General features: G+C 39.2%; 1 protein-coding gene across 1 annotated transcript in view; it reads right to left on the bottom strand.

The window, feature by feature from the left end:
* The window catches only part of sspo (SCO-spondin), a 111,409-nt gene extending 93,174 nt beyond the window's left edge, over window positions 1-18,235 (bottom strand). Inside the window, exons 1-18 of the mRNA XM_078790496.1 lie at window positions 18,168-18,235; window positions 16,457-16,666; window positions 15,217-15,299; window positions 14,974-15,144; window positions 14,688-14,911; window positions 14,477-14,579; window positions 12,116-12,274; window positions 11,353-11,438; window positions 11,149-11,274; window positions 9,745-9,901; window positions 8,186-8,438; window positions 7,974-8,115; window positions 5,502-5,637; window positions 5,209-5,381; window positions 3,555-3,773; window positions 3,310-3,475; window positions 1,745-2,012; window positions 264-468 (exon numbers count right to left, since the gene is read on the bottom strand). Coding sequence (XP_078646622.1) covers window positions 264-468; window positions 1,745-2,012; window positions 3,310-3,475; window positions 3,555-3,773; window positions 5,209-5,381; window positions 5,502-5,637; window positions 7,974-8,115; window positions 8,186-8,438; window positions 9,745-9,901; window positions 11,149-11,274; window positions 11,353-11,438; window positions 12,116-12,274; window positions 14,477-14,579; window positions 14,688-14,911; window positions 14,974-15,144; window positions 15,217-15,299; window positions 16,457-16,666; window positions 18,168-18,235 — 2,949 coding nt within the window. The remainder of the gene's footprint in view (window positions 1-263; window positions 469-1,744; window positions 2,013-3,309; window positions 3,476-3,554; window positions 3,774-5,208; window positions 5,382-5,501; window positions 5,638-7,973; window positions 8,116-8,185; window positions 8,439-9,744; window positions 9,902-11,148; window positions 11,275-11,352; window positions 11,439-12,115; window positions 12,275-14,476; window positions 14,580-14,687; window positions 14,912-14,973; window positions 15,145-15,216; window positions 15,300-16,456; window positions 16,667-18,167) is intronic.
* Window positions 18,236-18,442: the final 207 nt, after the last annotated feature.

Raw genomic sequence — 18,442 nt, 5'->3', positions numbered from 1 at the left:
TGTCTTTTGTTTGGCTTGTTTAGTAGTTGCTGTTCTGTTGCTGCTAAGCATTAGAAATAAAGAAAATACCTTTTTATCTGCACTTTTGGTGCTGCTCTCTGCATCCCGAGGTCGCATCGCAAAGCTCTCAAGCCCGAACGTGACATATACCAACTAGTCTAACAGGTCTAAGTCCCATTGCAGCCTTGCAAGAGTTGGAAATACCAGGCCCCTTAAACTTGACAATGTTCTCCCACCAAGAGTCACTGTATTTTTCCACTTACAAGTAGCACAGTTCCTGGAGGGCACACACAGCCGGACAGGGGCTCTCTGCAGCTGAGGAGGCCAGAGCCTTGCTGCTGACTTGGAGGGTCCAGACTGGAGCATGTGAGAAGGCAGGAACGTGGAGAGTAGACGAGAGAGCCAGGACACTTGTTGACCTCCTCACAGCGGCCCTGCGTGCAGTTGAAGCGCCCCTCTTCACACACACTGTCAATGAAGAAGCGAGAAGGGTCAGAATCAATACAATTTTCACATTTTGAATATGACTTTTGATGATCACCGCTGTTGCATGGTGGAAGAGAAGCAATGAAATCAACCTATCCTGTAGAAAAAACAGCAGGAACATAGAGTGATTTCATCAGAGCTCTTGCACCACCAGATACAATGCAGAAGAATAAGCATGTCAGGCTAGCTAACATATTAGCTAGCTCACCTGACACACAGCCATTTTGGGGAAGCCATTACCCTGGGATAGTCACATGACAACCACTGTATAATGTTTCTTTGCTTGTTTTATATGAATTAATTCAATACAAATATAGCAAGGATAGTTGAATTGTAATAGTCAACAGTCATTACAATTGTTAAATGACTTTAAAATGAGTTTTAATAGCAAAGATAAGCTTTAGGAAATGAGCTAGCTTACCTGACACACGGCTGATAGTCACATGGCAACCACTGTATAATGTTTCTTTGCTTGTTTTATATGAATTAATTCAATAAATACAGTAAGAACAGTTGAATTGCAATATTCAACAGTCATTACAATTGTTAAATGACTTTAAATGAGTTTTAAGGGCAAAGATAAGCTTTAGGAAATGAGCTAGCTTACCTGATACATGGCCATTGTGGGGAAGCCATTACTCTGGGCTAGTGAAATGGCAACCACTGTATAATGTTTCTTTCCTTGTTTTATATGAATGAATTCAATAAATATAGTAAGAACAGTTGAAATGTAATAGTAAACAGTCATTACAATTGTTAAATGACTTTAAAATTAGTTTTAATGACAAAGATAAGCTTTAGGACATTAGCTAGCTTACCTGACACACGGCCATTTTGGGGACGCCATTACCCTGGCATAGTCACATGACAACGACTGTATAATGTTTCCTTGCTTGTTTTATATTAATTAATTCAATACATATAGTAAGAGCAGTTTAATGTAATATTTCACACTCTATAACAATTGTTAAATGACTTTCAAATGAGCTTTAATGGCAAAAAATAATCTATTGATAATTAGCTAACTTATGTGAGAGGCGGCCATTTTGGGTTAGCCATGTACCATGTTGTCACATGAATCACAACTTGCTTTTTTTGTATGAATTTTTCCAAGAAATACAGTAAGAACAGTTGGATTGTAATATCTGACAATGCATAAAAGCATTATAATTGTTAAATGGCTTTACATTGAATTTTAGTAGCAAAAAACAATTGGAAATGAGCTAGCTTACTTACACACGGCCATTTTTGAACATACCAGGTGTTGCAGTTGTTGTGAACAACATCTCCAGGTCGGTACGTTTTGTCTGCTTGCACACAAGGGCACATGGTGGTGGGAACACATTGGCCTTGGTAGTCCAGTACGAGTCCTACAGTGCACTGGCAACCTGGGACGCACAGCCCACCACCGCCACGGCCACCGCCGTCACCATCATCACAACTCCAGCCTTGCTGCAAGTCTGAGCATGTGCGGCCGCATGTTCTGCCGCACTCCTGATGCACCTGACCCCCGGAACATTGGACCCCTGGTAAGACAAGGAGGAAATGGACTGTTTTACATAAGAAACTAATTAGGTACAACCAGTTTCTCCAGATTTGCAATGCTATTTTTAAACTATCATAAGTATACAACTATTTGGAGTTACATAGTGCGCTTGAACACCTCATCACATGAACAGCGCACAGCTTAATTGAGCCTGATTTGTCTGGAAGTCTTCCAGACCAGAATGAGTGAGATGTATTTTATTTCTGTTTTTTTAATGTTTTGGTCATGTTATGAGATAAATATTGATTTTAATTAGGTTTCTTGCTTAATAATAATGGTATTTATCTGCATGTCCAATAATAAAGAAATTTTATATATATATTGTGTGTGTATATATATATATATATATATATATATATATATATATATATATATTTATTTATAATAAATGTGTGAGTGTGAATGGTTGTTTGTCTATATGTGCCCTGTGATTGGCTGGCCACCAGTCCAGGGTGTACCCCACCTCTCTCCCAAAGACAGCTTGGATAGGCTTCAGCACCCCCGCGACCCTCGTGAGGATAAGCGGTAGAGAATGAATGAATGAATGGTACCTTTTGGGTGTTAAGTTGCTGTGTGATGAGGTTAATGTTGTTTGTAAGATGACACCATGAGTCAGGCTGTTGAAAATGAATGAATGGATGATTATTATTTTATTATATTAGAGGCAACAAAGGTGACTCAGTTATGTAGCTGCCGGGCCCCTCCCACCCCCACCTCCTGGCCCCAGCATCAAGGTGCAGTGCATCTGTTTTTGAACACTTGACCTCTGATATGACAACGGTCCTGTAAGGAACTATACTAAAAATAAAGACTTGTTGCACTTGTGGGCTGCATGGCGGACGAGTGGTTAGTGCGCAGACCTCACAGCTAGGAGACCTAGGTTCAATCCTACCCTCGGCCATCTCTGTGTGGAGTTTGCATGTTCTCCCTGTGCATTTGTGGGTTTTCCCCGGGTACTCCGGTTTCCTCACACATTCCAAAAACATGCTAGGTTAATTAGCGACTCCAAATTGTCCATAGGTATGAATGTGAGTGTGAATGGTTGTTTGTCTATATGTGCCCTGTGATTGGCTGGCGGCCAGTCTAGGGTGTACCCCGCCTCTCACCCTAAGACAGCTGGGATAGGCTCCAGCACCCCCGCGACCCTCGTGAGGATAAGCGGTAAAAATGAATGAATGTTTATTATTGATGGATTATATGATTGTGACATGATAATGATGGTATTAAAAGTTACATAGGTAGCCACTGTCCCTCCCACCACTGGTTGCTTTACTTACAGCAGAAGGTTTGGTTGCGCCACTGGACAGTGACGCCCTCCTGGGCACAATGGCGAGCGTAGGCAGTGAGCACGGTGCAGTGACAGGCCTTCTGTGGCACACAGCTGCACACCTCTGACACACAGAGCCGAAAGTACGGTTCCCTCTCGACAACATCATGACATGCCTAAAAAAAAAGGGGAATGAGCGTGGCGCTTGTCAACAAGACATGTATATGTATGACAAGTATAACATTGTAAACTAACCTGGAATACCGTACTGTGTATGACGGAACAGACAGTGTCGGCATAGTGTCTTCTCTGGGTGTAAGTAGTGCAGGGGTCTTGAGGGGCTCCTTTCGATACACTGCAAAGTTCTGTGGTGAATTTTCCAGCAAAGGAGGACACACTGCTTTCCACATCTCCCTCTGGGGTCATGAAGTCATCGTGCTGGTTCCAGGTCAGTGTTCCACACAGGCCACGCACCTTCAACATAAAATGTACAGTTTTTTATTGTAAAAGGTCTTGAAATATCTGAGAAGAACCTTCCTACTTTTTTACTGGAGTTAGACACAATGCTGTCCATTGGCAGGCTCTTCCCCCCTCCCATTTATGTCACATTTCCGTGGCCACTTGTTGCTAGGTAGAATTCACAAGCCACAATTGTTTGTAGAAATGCAATGAATAATGGCAAACGCGGCAGCTGTCATGATCCTGTTTTTTCTGCCTATGTCTGGTCTTTGCTCGAGTCACAGGTCGGAGTACGGAGACTCTGCCTCTCATCCAAGCAGGCTTCATCAATACATGAGCAAGACTAGATAGGACTAGAGACTAGAGCTGTCCTATCTAGAAAAGAAGGACACACTGCTCATGATGTTCTTGTGTTTCAAGTACATGGGCCAGACGGGGCCACCAAAGAGGCCGGGGGGGTCTGGTACCGTGTAGTTCCTTGAGCACCTCCTCTTTTTGCATTCTTCATACGGGATGAAAATAAAGACTGGACTCTAGACTAGACTAGACTCTAGTCCTATCTAGTCTTGTTCATGTATTGATGAGCAAGCAGGCTTCATCAATACATCAATACATGAGCAAGACTAGATAGGACAGCTCTAGTCTCTAGTCCTCTCCTCCAAGCAGGCTTCATCAATACATGAGTAAGACTAGATAGGACTAGAGACTAGAGCTGTCCTATCTAGTCTAGATCAATACACTCTCATGTATTGATGAAGCATGCTTGGGTGAGAGGCCTTTCTCGCCCAAGACAGCTCTAGTAAGACTAGATAGGACTAGAGACTAGACCTGTCCTAGGACAGCTCTAGTCTCTAGTCTCTAGTTCTATCTAGTCTTGCTCATGTATTGATGAAGCCTGCTTGGACGAGAAAGGCCCAAGCAGGCTTCATCAATACATGAGAGACTAGAGCTGTCCTATCTAGTCTTGCTAGGACAGCTCTAGTCTCTAGTCTCTAGTTCTGTCTAGTCTTGCTCATGTATTAATAAGTCTCTAGTCCTAGGCAGAGACTAGTCGAGGCAGAGACTAGATAGGACAGCTCTAGTCTCTAGTCCTATCTAGTCTTGCTCATTACTGATGTTAGAAGATGTTTTGATCTCTCGTTTGAGCAGATCTCATCAGTTACTGCTCAGGACTAGATAGGACTAGCAACTAGAGCAGTCCTATCTACTTTTTAGAAGTCATTTAATCTCTGATCTGAGCAGGCTTAATCATAGTATGCTCAGGACTAGATTGGACCAGAGACCTGAGCTGTCCTACCTAATCTTAGAGGACATTTCACGTCTCATCCAAGCAGGCTTCATTAGTTCATGCTCAAGACTAGATAGGACAGCTCTAGACTTGAATTTTAAAGTTCACAAGACTGAAGAAAGATAAGTGATTGCAATGTTTTGTAGTGTATTTGAAGGTCACCTTGTTGGTGAAGTGAGGCTGCAGAGTAATTATGACGAGGGGTCCATCAAGGTGCCAGAGAAGCTGAGCTCCAAAAGTCTGGATGAGAAGAAAGGCAGAGGATGCCCTCCGCACTACTAGGTCCCCCGTCACCACGGGTAACAGCTCCCTCTGGCCATTCAGCGTCACGGTCCCTGGGGGGGCGGGACATTAAGGTACAAGGGAGGGACATTGGACTATTTCCTTCAACCGTTGTGTTGCTCTTTTGACCTAAAATGGAAGGGAATATCCTATCAGGGAAAGAACAAACTCACCAGTGTCTGTGACGGTGACTGTGGTACGAAGTGCGGTGACTGACATCTCTCTTAGACAGCCTGTGGCACCGCCCCCTCTCTCAGATGTGCACTCACCACAGCGCACACTCACCACAAGCTTTCGGTCAACATAGTCCTGACGACACAAAACAGAATATGCATAGGCATTCATGTCCCCATATATTCGGGGATTACTTTTCTCTACTTATATAAATAATAAATAATAAATAATAAATAATAAATAATAAATAATAAATAATAAATGATAAATAATAAATAATAAATAATAAATAATAAATAATAAATAATAAATAATAAATAATAAATAATAAATAATAAATAATAAATAATAAATAATAAATAATAAATAATAAATAATAAATAATAAATAATAAATAATCCCATCCTGATTCAATTTTTTAATGTTTCAGATGATCAAACAAATGTAAATAATAGTCAATGACCACACAACGGCAGACAAAATGCAGCAAAAAACATGGCCCTGCATGAAAAAGTAAATATAACTGAGATTAATTGAGATCTGTGCCCTGTGATTGGCTGGCCACCAGTCCAGGGTGTTCCCCGCCTCTCGCTCAAACACAGCTGGGATAGGCTCCAGCACCCCCCCACCCCCGCGACCCTCGTGAATGAATAATTGAGATCTATCAGTGTGAAAAAGGCTATAAAGCCATTTATAAAGCTTTTGGACTCCAGCAAACCACAGTAAGAGCCATTGTCAACAAATGGCAAAAACATGGAATAATGGTGAACATTCCCAGGAGTGGCCAGCCAACCAAAATGACCCCAAGAGCGCAGCAATGACTCATCTAAGAGGTCACAAAAGACCCCACAACAACATCCAAAGACCTGCAGGCCTCACAACGGCAGACAAAATGCAGCAAGAAACATGGCCATGCATGAAAAAGTAAATATAACTGAGATTAATTGAAATCTGTGCCCTGTGATTGGCTGGCGACCAGTCCAGGGTGTACCCCGCCTCTCGCCCGAAGACAGCTGGGATAGGCTCCAGCACCCCCCGCGACCCTCGTGAGGAAAAGCGGTAGAAAATGAATGAATAATTGAGATCTATCAGTGTGAAAAAAGGCTATAAAGCCATTTATAAAGCTTTGGGACTCCAGCAAACTACAGTGAGAGCCATTGTCCACAAATGGCAAAAACATGTGTCAGTGTTCATGACTCCACCATAAGAAAGACACGGCCTGCATGGCAGAGATCCAAGATGAAAACCATTGAGGCTCATCTCAGTTTTGATAGAAAACATCTTGATGATGATCTTAAAATACTCTGTGATCTGATGAGACAAAACTTTTTTGTAAGGTGTGTGACCCATTACATCAGAAAAAGAAAATCATACCAACAGTAAAATATGGTGGTGGTAGTGTAATGGCCTGGGGCTGTTTTGCTGCTCCAGGACCTGGAAGGCTGAAAAAATCCTGAAGGAGAATGTCCGGCCAACTGTTGCAGACCTCAAACTGAAACCAACGTGTAAAAGCAACAGCGCATCATACCTACAGTAAAATATGGTGGTGGTAGTTTGATGGTCTGGGGCTGTTTTGCTGCTTCAAGACACAGAAGATATGCAGTCATAAATGGAACCATGAATTCTACTAAAGGAGAATGTCCTCCCATCTGTTGGTGACCTCAAACTGAAACCAACTTGGGTTCTGCAGCAGGATAATGATCTTTGGGAAAATACTCTGGGGTCTGATGAGACCCGAATTTAACATTTTGGAAGTTGTGTCCCATTCTATGTGGTGTAAAAGTAACATCACATCATACCTACAGTAAAATATGGTGGTGGTAGTGTGATGGTCTGTGGCCGTTTTACTGCTTCAAGACCCAGAAGACATGTAGTCATAAATGGACCCATGAATTCTACTGAAGGAGAATGTCCGACCATCTGTTGGTGACCTCAAACTGAAACCAACTTGGGTTCGGCAGCACTCTATGTGGTGTAAAAGTAACGGCACATCATACCTACAGTAAAATATAGTGGAGGTAGTGTAATGGTCTGGGGCCGTTTTGATGCTTCAAGACCCAGAAGATATGCAGTCATAAATGGAACCATGAATTCTACTGAAGGAGAATGTCCGACCATCTGTTGGTGACCTCAAACTGAAACCAACTTGGGTTCTGCAGCAGGACAATGATCCTAAACACACCAGCAAGTCCACCTCTGAATGACTGTGGAGTGACCTAGTCCAAGTCCTGACCTGAACCCTATTGAGATGCTATGGTATGACCTTAAAAACCCACTTTATGCTGGAAAAGCCTCCAATGTGACTGAATGACAACAATTCTGCAAAGATGAGTGGACCAAAATTCCGTTATAAGAGACTCATTGCAAGTTATCACAAAGGCTTGATTGCAGTTGTTGCTGCTAAGGGTGGCCCAGCCAGTTATTAGGTTTCACACAGGGCCATGTAGGTTTGTCAGTAATCATTCTCCCACCTCCACAGTCGTGAAGGGACAGTCTCCTCCTTGCAGTGAGTATCTCTTCTTATCAAAGGTGGTGACATGTAGCGCCCCCATCAGGCTGCACTGAGCTGCGCATTTCTCTCCTGTACATTGCCATTGACCTGCACTGCAAACGCTACAGCAGGAATAAGAGAAAGTCAAATAGAGGTATAGATATTTAAAGCAAAAATACACATGCTCCTCACCAGGTGTTGCATCTCTGCTGAATCTTATCTCCTGACTGGTATGTGTGTCTTCGATGGAAACAGGGGCAATCATCTCTTTTGAGACAGTGGCCCTGGTGGAGGAATAGACCTGGAAGACACTCGCAACCCCCAACACACTCCTCCCGGCACTGGCCCATCGATGCAGCCGGGCCAGGGAGTTGGGGGGATGCACAGCTGGGGGGACAAGAGGACACACAGTCTGAGAAGATCTGGCCCCTGGGACAGACACGAGCTGGGGAGATAGAAAGGGACGAAAAGGGCTGGCTCAACAAAATGTGAACATTTATGCAATCTTTGGTGTTTCTTACAACAGGAAGTCCTCGGTTTACGATGTAAATGTAAGCGCTAATGCTAACACCTAGCTTTAATAGTCCTCAGTGTCTGCTTAAATTTATATAGATGCAAATTGCAAAAAAAGGGTGCTGATGCTAATCATAACATACTAACAATAGCATGCTAACTTAATTTTTACTAAAATTAAAAATGGCTGAAAGTGCTACTATGTTTATGTTAGCATGCTAGCAATGCTAACATACTAATGTTAGCATGCTAACACCTAGAATAATCATGTTTACCTATGAAAATGGATAAAAGTGCTTCTATGTTTGTTAGCATACTAGCAATGCTAACATGCTAACATACGCATGCCAACTCCCAGCATGATTGTGGTATATGTTTGTACATATATAGTATGTGTCTACCTGTGAAAACAGCAAAGAATGCTAGCATGCTAACATTAGCATGCTAACACCTAGAATAATAATGTTTGCCTATGAAAATGGACAAAAGTGCTACTATGTTTATGTTAGCATGCTAGCAATGTTAACATGCTAACATTCGCATACTAACTCCTAGCATGATTGTGGTATGTGTTTATATACAGTATGTGTCTACCCTTGAAAACAGCAAAGAATGCTAGAATGATAACATGCTAACATTAGCATGCTGACACCTAGAATAATAATGTTTACCTATGAAAATGGATAAAAGTGCTACTATGTTTATGTTAGCATGCTAGCAATGCTAACATGCTAGCTCCTAGCATGATTGTGGTATATGTTTATATACAGTATGTATCTACCCGTGAAAACAGCAAAGAATTCCATTAGCATGCTAACACCTAGAATAATAATGTTTACTTATGAAAATGGATGGTAATGTTAGCATGCTAGCAATGCTAACATGCTAACATTCGCATGCCAACTCCTGGCATGATTCTGGTATGTTTATATACAGCATGTGTCTACCCATGAAAACAGCAAAGAATGCTAGCATGCTAACATTAGCATGCTAACACCTAAAATAATAATGTTTACCTATGATGGATAAAATAATGGATAAAAGTGCTACTATGTTTATGTTAGCATGCTAGCAATGGTTAGCATGCTAACTCAGCATGATTGCAGTATATGTTTATATACAGCATGTGTCTACCCGTGAAAACAGCAAAGAATGCTAGCATGCTAAAAGGCTTGAGACTTGTTTGTAAACCAAAGACCTCCTGTAAAGCTAACCCAGTAAAGCCTGAAAACAATTACCACATAGGGTGTCTCTCCTCCACAGTACGATGACGTGCTGCTGGGCACACTCTCGAGCGTAGCTTGCCAGCGTGTCGCACACGGCTGCCTCCCGCTTCTTGGGTGGCAGGCTACAGAAAAGATACAGGCATGTATCGATGTACGCTGCTGGGTCCAACTGGAAAAACACAACACAGACACGTGAGTACTTCAAAGTTGTAGAGTACTCCTATCCTATATAGCGTCATTTGCGGCCAATGGCTGTATTTATTAGTCTGCGGCACATATATCAAAATATCATTTATCAGGAAAACAACAAAAAATATTCATACAATGAAAAATCAGCAATATTAAGTGTTAAATATTAAGACAAAAAGTTGCTATCTAATGAGAGGAAAAACAAATTTTACACGAGAATAAAGCAAAAATATTATGGGAATAAAGTCATAATTAGGAGAAGACAATTGACAAAAAGAAAGTTAAAATATTTGGAAATTGAAAACAAAACAACAGCAAAAACTGCTGTCATTTTAAATAATAATTTTACATAATATTCTGAGGAAAATGTTATTTTAGTAGCATGCAGTTGAAATATTAAAGAAAACAAAATATTTTTAAAGTCACATTATTGTAAGAAATAAACAAAATAAGGTTTTAATAGGCTAGAATATCATTATAATGAATTAAAAACATTAATAGAATAAAGTTTTAAACTTACAAGAAGAAAATGTAATAAAACTATTTAGGAAATAACTATTAGGAAATAAAAAAAACTATATAAAAACTTGAAAAATCAGCAGTAATTTCACTAGAGTAGCGCTGTAATATTATGAGGAAAACGTCATTTTAGCAGCATAAAGTTGGAATATTAAAGAAAAACACATGATTTTTTTAAGTTGTAATATGATGGGAAACAACAAATGTAATTTTTGGGGAAATTAGATTGTGGAAAAACTTATTATGTTAGAATAAATAATAAAGTCAAAATATTCTGGTAATAAAGTCATAATTAGAAGAAGAAAATTGACAAAAAGAAAGGTCAGACAACAGAAATATTAAAACTATATAAAAGTCATAATATTAAGAGGGGAAAATATTTCCTATTTAAAAAAATATTATTAAATGTCATTATATTGTATTATATTGTAAGAAAATGTTATTACATTGTGTAAATAAAATAAAAAAAATTACTACAATTATTTAAGAAAGAGTGGTAAAAAACTGCAAAAAAGTAGTAATACATATTTTCGCATATTTCGCTTTTTTTTTCCTGTGAATATATATAACTTCAGATTGTAGCCCTGGCTGCAAAAAAGTTTGGACACCCCTGATATACAGTAGATGATCTTTAATCAGCGTGTTTTTTAATTTCTTACTGTATAAGCCATGCCATGGGACTATGAGTGTATCATTGTTTACGCTTACACGTGGGTGGCATTGTGTAAAGGGGATTTCTAACAGTCGATGACACATGGACTCAGCCTGCCTGCGTAGGGACGTATCCCCCGAAATGTCACAACTGTGTCCCAGCTCAGCAGCATCACTGCAACCCTAAGAAAAGTACAACAAGCCATTGGAGAAATGGAACCATTTTACAGTAATACGACATAGACACGTGCATGGAAGTACTTCATTCTGCTGGTCGGGAACTTTCCATGAATTCCCAAAACTGGCAGCATACTGGGACACAGTGCCACGTATGGTGGTGAAATCATCTATGATATAGAAAATAAACAAGTTATACCTGTGTGTATACAGTATATGCCAGTGAATTATAATATCTAATAACTGGATGACGAATGCAACAACAATTGAACGACTCTCATGAAAGGAAACATTTTGGAGTGATTGTCATGTGACGATCCCATGAAATGGTATCCCCAAAATGGCCACCGGTCAGGTAAGCTAGCTATTCTCTAAAAACGTATATTTTTGCCATTAAAAGTGATTTTAAAGCCATTTAAAAATTATAATATTTTAACAGGATGGTGAATGCAATAACAATTGAACTGCTCTTATGAAAGGAAACATTTGAGTGATTGTCATGTGACAATCCCATGAAATGGCATCCCCAAAATGGCCACCGGTCAGGTAAGCTAGCTATTCTCTAAAAACGTATATTTTTGCCATCAAAGGTGATTTTAAAGCCATTTAAAAATGATAATATTTTAACAGGATGGCGAATGCAATAACAATGGAACTGCTCTTATGAAAGGAAACATTTTGGAGTGGTTGTCATGTGACGATCCCATGAAATGGCATCCCCAAAATGGCCGCCGGTCAGGTAAGATAGCTATTTTCTATGGTGGTGAAATCGTCTATGATATAGAAAATAAACAAATTACGCCTGTGCGTATAAAGTATAGTCATGAATAGTGTGTCCATCCTTCACCGGTTGGGTCGTTGTTGTAGCTTCCACAAAGCCCCCTCGTGGTTGCCAGGTGTTCAGCAGTAACCGTCAGATGGATGGTGTTGGCCAGGTCGAACTTCACCCTCACCCCAAGGCCACTCTCCACAAAGACGAAATCTCCGAGCCAGTGAACGCTCACTCCTACAAGTGGGAATCAAATATGCAGTCAACTACTTTGTAATGCATATCACTGCCACCTACAGGACTGGAGTATATTGTAGATGACCATTTTTATCAATTTAACCCATAAAAAACAGCACTTTAAACATCCTGAAATGTGTCCCAAACTACTTTGTGCTTGATTTTAGGTAATTAAGCCATATATGTGGTTTAAAGGAAACATTTTTTAATGTTTGTGTAATTATCCCATGAAATGGCTTCCCCAAAATGGCCGTGTCAGGTAAGCTAGCTATTTTCCTAAAGTTTCTATTTTTGCCATTAAAGGTGATTTCAAAGACATTTAAACATTTTTTATGTCTTAACAGGATGGCAAATCTTACAATTCTACAGCGTGCTCTTACTAAATGAAACATTTTGGAGTGGTTGTCGTATGACGATCTCTGGAAATGGCATCCCCAAAATGGCCGCGTGTCAGGTAAGCCAGCTATTTCCCAGAAGCTTGTTTTTTCCCATTAAATTTGATTTTAAAGACATTAAATAATGTTATTGCCTTTAAATTTCACTGCTAGACTGTTTTGTGCATTATTTGAGGTAATTAAACCCCCTAAGTGGTTTATAGGAAACATTTTGAAGTGTTTGTGTGACTTATCCAATGAAATGGCTTCCCCAAAATGGCCGTGTCAGGTTAGCGAGCTATTTTCCTAAAGTTTCTATTTTTGCCATTAAAGGTGATTTCAAAAACATTTAAACATTTTTATGTCTTAACAGGATGGCAAATCTTACAATACTACAGCGTGCTCTTACTAAAGGAAATATTTTGGAGTGGTTTTCGCATGACAATCTCTGGAAATGGTATCCCCAAAATGGCAGCGTGTCAGGTAAACTAGCTATTTTCCAGAAGCCTGTTTTTTGCCATTAATGTTGATTTTAAAGCCATTAAAAAGCCATTAAATTTGTCCTAGACTGCTTTGTGCATTATTTGAGGTAATTAAGCCCCCTATGTGGTTTATAGGAAACATTTTGAAGTGTTTGTGTGATTATCCCATGAAATGGCTTCCCCAAAATGGCCGTGTCAGGTAAGTTAGCTATTTTCCAAAGGTTTAGATTTTTGCCATTAAAGGTGATTTCAAAGACATTTAAACATTTTTTATGTCTTAACAGTATGGCAAATCTTACAATTCTACGACACGCTCTGACTAAATCTTACTAAAAACATTTTTATAGTTGATGTTGTGTGACAATCCCCGGAAATGGCATCCCCAAAATGGCTGTGTGTCAGGTAAACTAGCTATTTCCCAGAAGCTTGTTTTTTCCCATTAAATTTGATTTTAAAGACATTAAATAATGTTATTGCCTTTAAATTTCACTGCTAGACTGTTTTGTGCATTATTTGAGGTAATTAAACCCCCTAAGTGGTTTATAGGAAACATTTTGAAGTGTTTGTGTGATTATTCCATGAAATGGCTTCCCCAAAATGGCCGTGTCAGGTAAGCTAGCTATTTTCCTGAAGTTTCTACTTTTGCCATTAAAGGTGATTTTAAAACCATTTAAAAATTATAATATCTTAACAGGGTGAAAGGAAACATTTTGGAGTGATTGTCATGTGACGATCCCGTGAAATGGCATCCCCAAAATGGCCACCGGTCAGGTAAGCTAGCTATTTTCTAAAAGCTTATATTTTTGCCATTAAAGGTGATTTCAAAGCCATTTAAAAATTAAAATTGCCCTTACTATATTTATTCATTTGATTAATATAAACAAGCTAAGGAAATATTGCTACTGGGCTTTTAGCCTTTCATCACAGTAGCAAAAATGCTAACAAGAACCTCAATAAATGACACAGTTTCAATTATTTTGAATTATTATACGTGACAAAAATAAAATTTAAAAAAAAATTAAACTCTGTTAGGAAAGCAGGAAGTGAACAAATGTAACAGTTACTGATTGTAAAAGTACCAGATGGAGGGGTAGGATTTAATAAGCTTTGCTTCTTCCTACTCCTTTTGGACATGTGGAACTGTGAACTGATTATGGGATGCATTCAATTGTAATCTGATGCATGTTCAAATGAAATTAAACCATTACCATTAGAATTACTATATATGTTCTGTGGTTAAATTTGTAATAAAGTACATTCATTTGTGGTTGGTGCTCAGTAAGTGAAGACTTGACATAACAAGCTAAATTAGCATCATAAGAAGTGAAGACTGATAGTTAGCATACCATTTTGAAAAACCGGCTCTCCATTTGGGACATGGAGGTTGTTCAGGGTTAAATTCCTCTGATGTATGGTAACCAAATCGAGGCCCATCATCATTCTCAAAGCCTGAAAAAAAAAGATCAAACTTTTTGAGTACTTTTTGGGTACTACCACATGACTTCACAATGTTGCTTTATAGAGCGATTGTTTAGTATGAGTAGTATCATGGCAGACCTTACTGCAGTCCCCTCGGCCTACACAGACCGTACTGATGTACACCGTCCAGGTGCCATCAGTGGATGAGGCTAACACGTAGGTGCAGCTACCCTGGAAGTGGAAGTGCTTCTTGTCAAAAGTACGGTAGTGCGATCCTCCCCAGGACATGCAAGTGGCTGTGCCTTGAGGTGTCCTGACGCTACCCAGAAGTCCACCACGTACAACTGGCGACAACTGGGAGTCTGATAATGGAAAGTTCCAGTTTAAATATGCTAAATGTGCTTATAAGATGATAAGTGTGCACCTGGAAGGAGAGTATAAGTGCAGGACAAGCAAGCCTGGTCAGAAGCATTTCTCCAACTGAGTCCCCACTGGCTGCTACAGCACTGCTCCATCGCCATTAGAGAGGAGTTATGGACTCCGGGGAAGTCCATGCAGCTCCATGTGGAGTAACACTGGCCACGCACTCCTATACCTGGATTAGATTTTAATTAGAACTTTATTCCAGTAGCAGTACCACCGTATGAAGTGTAAGAGGTACTCTTACCATCCAAGCAACGTGGTCCACTCCAGCCCTCACAACATGCTCTCACTGTCTTGTTCAATATTTGGATTTCAGTCACTGGTGGTCTGTGGTGGGCACAGATATCAGGTAGATGGTTAATGATGATGAGTGGTTAGCACGAAGGCCACACAGCTAGGAGACCCGAGTTCAATTCCACCCTCGGCCATCTCTGTGTGGAGTTTGCATGTTCTCCTCATGCATGCGTGAGTTTTCTCCGGGGACTCCGGTTAATTTTTAATAATAATAATAATTTTTTAGTTAGCCATTAGTTAGCCCCCAATTTCCGTAAAGTAGAATAAATGGAATGTTTTCTAGTAAGACCATCAAATTTTTTTACATTAGAGCCCTCTAGACATGAAATAACACCCCTATAGTCACCTTTTCATTCATATTACCCAATATAGTTAACGTAATAACAGAAAATAAAGCCTTTGTGTGTGTTGCTGTAAATGTGTTCCAACGCATGAAAAGCTGAGTTGGAGGAGGACAGGAAGTGACATTGAGGGACCCGAGTTCAATTCTACTCTCGGCCATCTCTGTGTGGAGTTTGCATGTTCTCTCCGTGCATGCGTGGGTTTTCTCCGGGTACTCCAGTTTCCTCCCACATTCCAAAAACATGCTAGGTTAATTAGCAACTCCAAATTGTCCATAGGTATGAATGTGAGTGTGAATGGTTGTTTGTCTATATGTGCCCTGTGATTGGTTGGCGACCAGTCCAGGGTGTACCCCGCCTCTCGTCCGAAGACAGCTGGGATAGGCTCCAGCCTCCCCGCGTGGCCCTCGTGAGGATAAGTGGTAGAAAATGAATAAATTTAGAGCATAGAAAACCATCTAAAATTGGTTCTTAACATTATTAGAGCCCTCTAGACATGAAATAACACCCCTATAGTCACCTTTACACTCATATTAGCCAAATGTAGTATTCTTAATAAGAGAAAATAAGACAATATAGGCTCATTCCGGCTCATTTAGCAAGCAGGCCTCACAGCAAAGAGACTGGAGTTCGATTCCACCCTCGGCCATCTCTGTGTGGAGTTTGCATGTTCTCCCCGTGCTTGCGTGGGTTTTCTCCGGGTACTCCGGTTTCCTCCCACATTCCAAAAACATGCTAGGTTAATTAGCCACTCCAAATTGTCCATAGGTATGAATGTGAGTGTGAATGGTTGTTTGTCTATATGTGCCTTGTGATTGGCTGGCCACCAGTCCAGGGTGTACCACTCACTTGTACAATAAGCAGGATGCACCAGGACCTTGCTGTTTGTAGTAGAGTGCGATGCCATCGTCGCCGCCGTGCTTGGCCCGCATGGAGTCCACATCCAGTCGCCAGCCTTGGGTATTATACTGGTACACCTCAGAGCAGCTGACCTCCAGCTGCAGACGCGGAGTCAGGACCTGTTCTATCTTCTGTTCCACGGTGTGTTCGCACCAGTGTCTGTATAGAGAAATACATTCAATTCATATCTGCACTTTGAGGTGTTCATTTAACACCATTAAGCATTTTCTGGTCCCATTTTTTCCCCACAGAAAACATCAAACTATCAATCATTTATAAATACCTAATAAACCTGGTCAAGTATACAGCATAATCAATGGCAATTGAAGAGAGAAGGGGAATCCAATGGAATCATTGCAGCAGTTACTTTTATTGCAAATGTGGATCCAAAATTAGAGATGAACATCAATGTCAAGTCAGATGGACGCTTGAGCCATATGTTCAAAATATGACATTTTTAGGGGCATGTCAATTACTCATAGGTTCTTCCTACTCCTTTTCGGACATGTTGAGTTATAATCTCAGGTACTTACAATGGAGTATTCGGGCCATATATATATATATTGTTTTATTTATTTATTTATTTATTTATTTTTTGTATATATATATATATAATCTGAGATTTTGAGAATAAAGTGGCAATATTTACAAAATATATATATAATTACAAAAAAAAATCCTAAATGTACAACTTTATTAGCGTAAATTTACGACTTGATTTAATTAATGAGAATAAAGTTGCAAAGTTGCAAATGTGTGATTAAAAAATGTTAGAAATTTACAAGAAGATAAGTCATTTCCAACTTCTTTTTCTCATAATATTATAGCTTTTATTCTTGTCAATGTACGACTTTTTTCTTGTAAAATTTATTAATTATTATAACTCTCAGATCATAAATAAAGTGGAAAATTTACAATTTTTTTAAAATAAACTGAGATTTCAAGAACAAAGTCGGAAATTCTCAATCTCAAATATTTTAATACTCCATTGTAACAGTCAGTAAAATTAAAATTAAAATTACTGCTTTTACCCTCGTAAATGTATATTTAAAAATGCTATAAATTTACAAGAAGATAAATCGCACATTTACACCTTTAATCTCATTTCCGCCTTCATAATAAATAATTTAACAGCATTTTTCTTGCCAATTTACAACTTTTTCTCGTAAACTTTATTCTCGAAATCTCCGATTATAAATGCTATGAAATGGTTGGGGGGGTTTGGGTAATATTGTAATATAAAGGTAATATTGTGATTTTTACCCTCATAAATGTATAATTTTTTTACATTTACATGAATAAAGTTGTACATTTACATGAAAAATGTGGTGAATTTATTCACAGCTTTATTCTCGTATAATAATATTACAAGTTTTATTATTTTAAATTTATGACATTATTAAATTTACAAGAACAAAGTGGTAAATTTACGACTTTATTCCTTTAATATTTGGAGGTTTTTTCTTTTTTTTTAAATAAACTGAAATTTCAAGAATTATTATTACATTTTTTATGTGGCCTAATACTCCGTCGTACAAAGTAATCTCATACGCATGTTAGACAAAGTGATATAAACATTTGCAGATACTTTGACTGTTTTTTTTTTACATTTCTAGTATTTTAACAACAAAAGCACACAAAAAAATTGACTTATGCTCACCCTTTTGCCATGACTGTTTCCAATCCAAGCAGGGTCAGTAGCAATGCCTCCACCGTCCAGCTATGCATGTTTGGGCTTTATTTACTCTTAAAATGAAAAAATAAATAAAACAAAAATAAATAACAGCCCATTTCAATTGAAACACTGCTAGCAAAAGTGTCCAAAGTGTGGCACAGGGGCCTTTTTGCGAACCAAAGCGCTTATTCTGTTCCGGCGACACATTAGAAGAACACAATTAAACTAAAACAATAAAAAAGAGGCAAAAATTTGTAATA

Source organism: Doryrhamphus excisus, linkage group LG5, assembly GCF_037039965.1.
Source record: "Doryrhamphus excisus strain RoL-2023G ecotype Guam linkage group LG5, RoL_Dexc_Guam_v1.1, whole genome shotgun sequence".
NCBI lineage: Eukaryota > Metazoa > Chordata > Actinopteri > Syngnathiformes > Syngnathidae > Doryrhamphus > Doryrhamphus excisus.
Note: the sequence above shows the minus strand (reverse complement) of the source record. Positions and strands in the feature narration are given on the sequence as shown.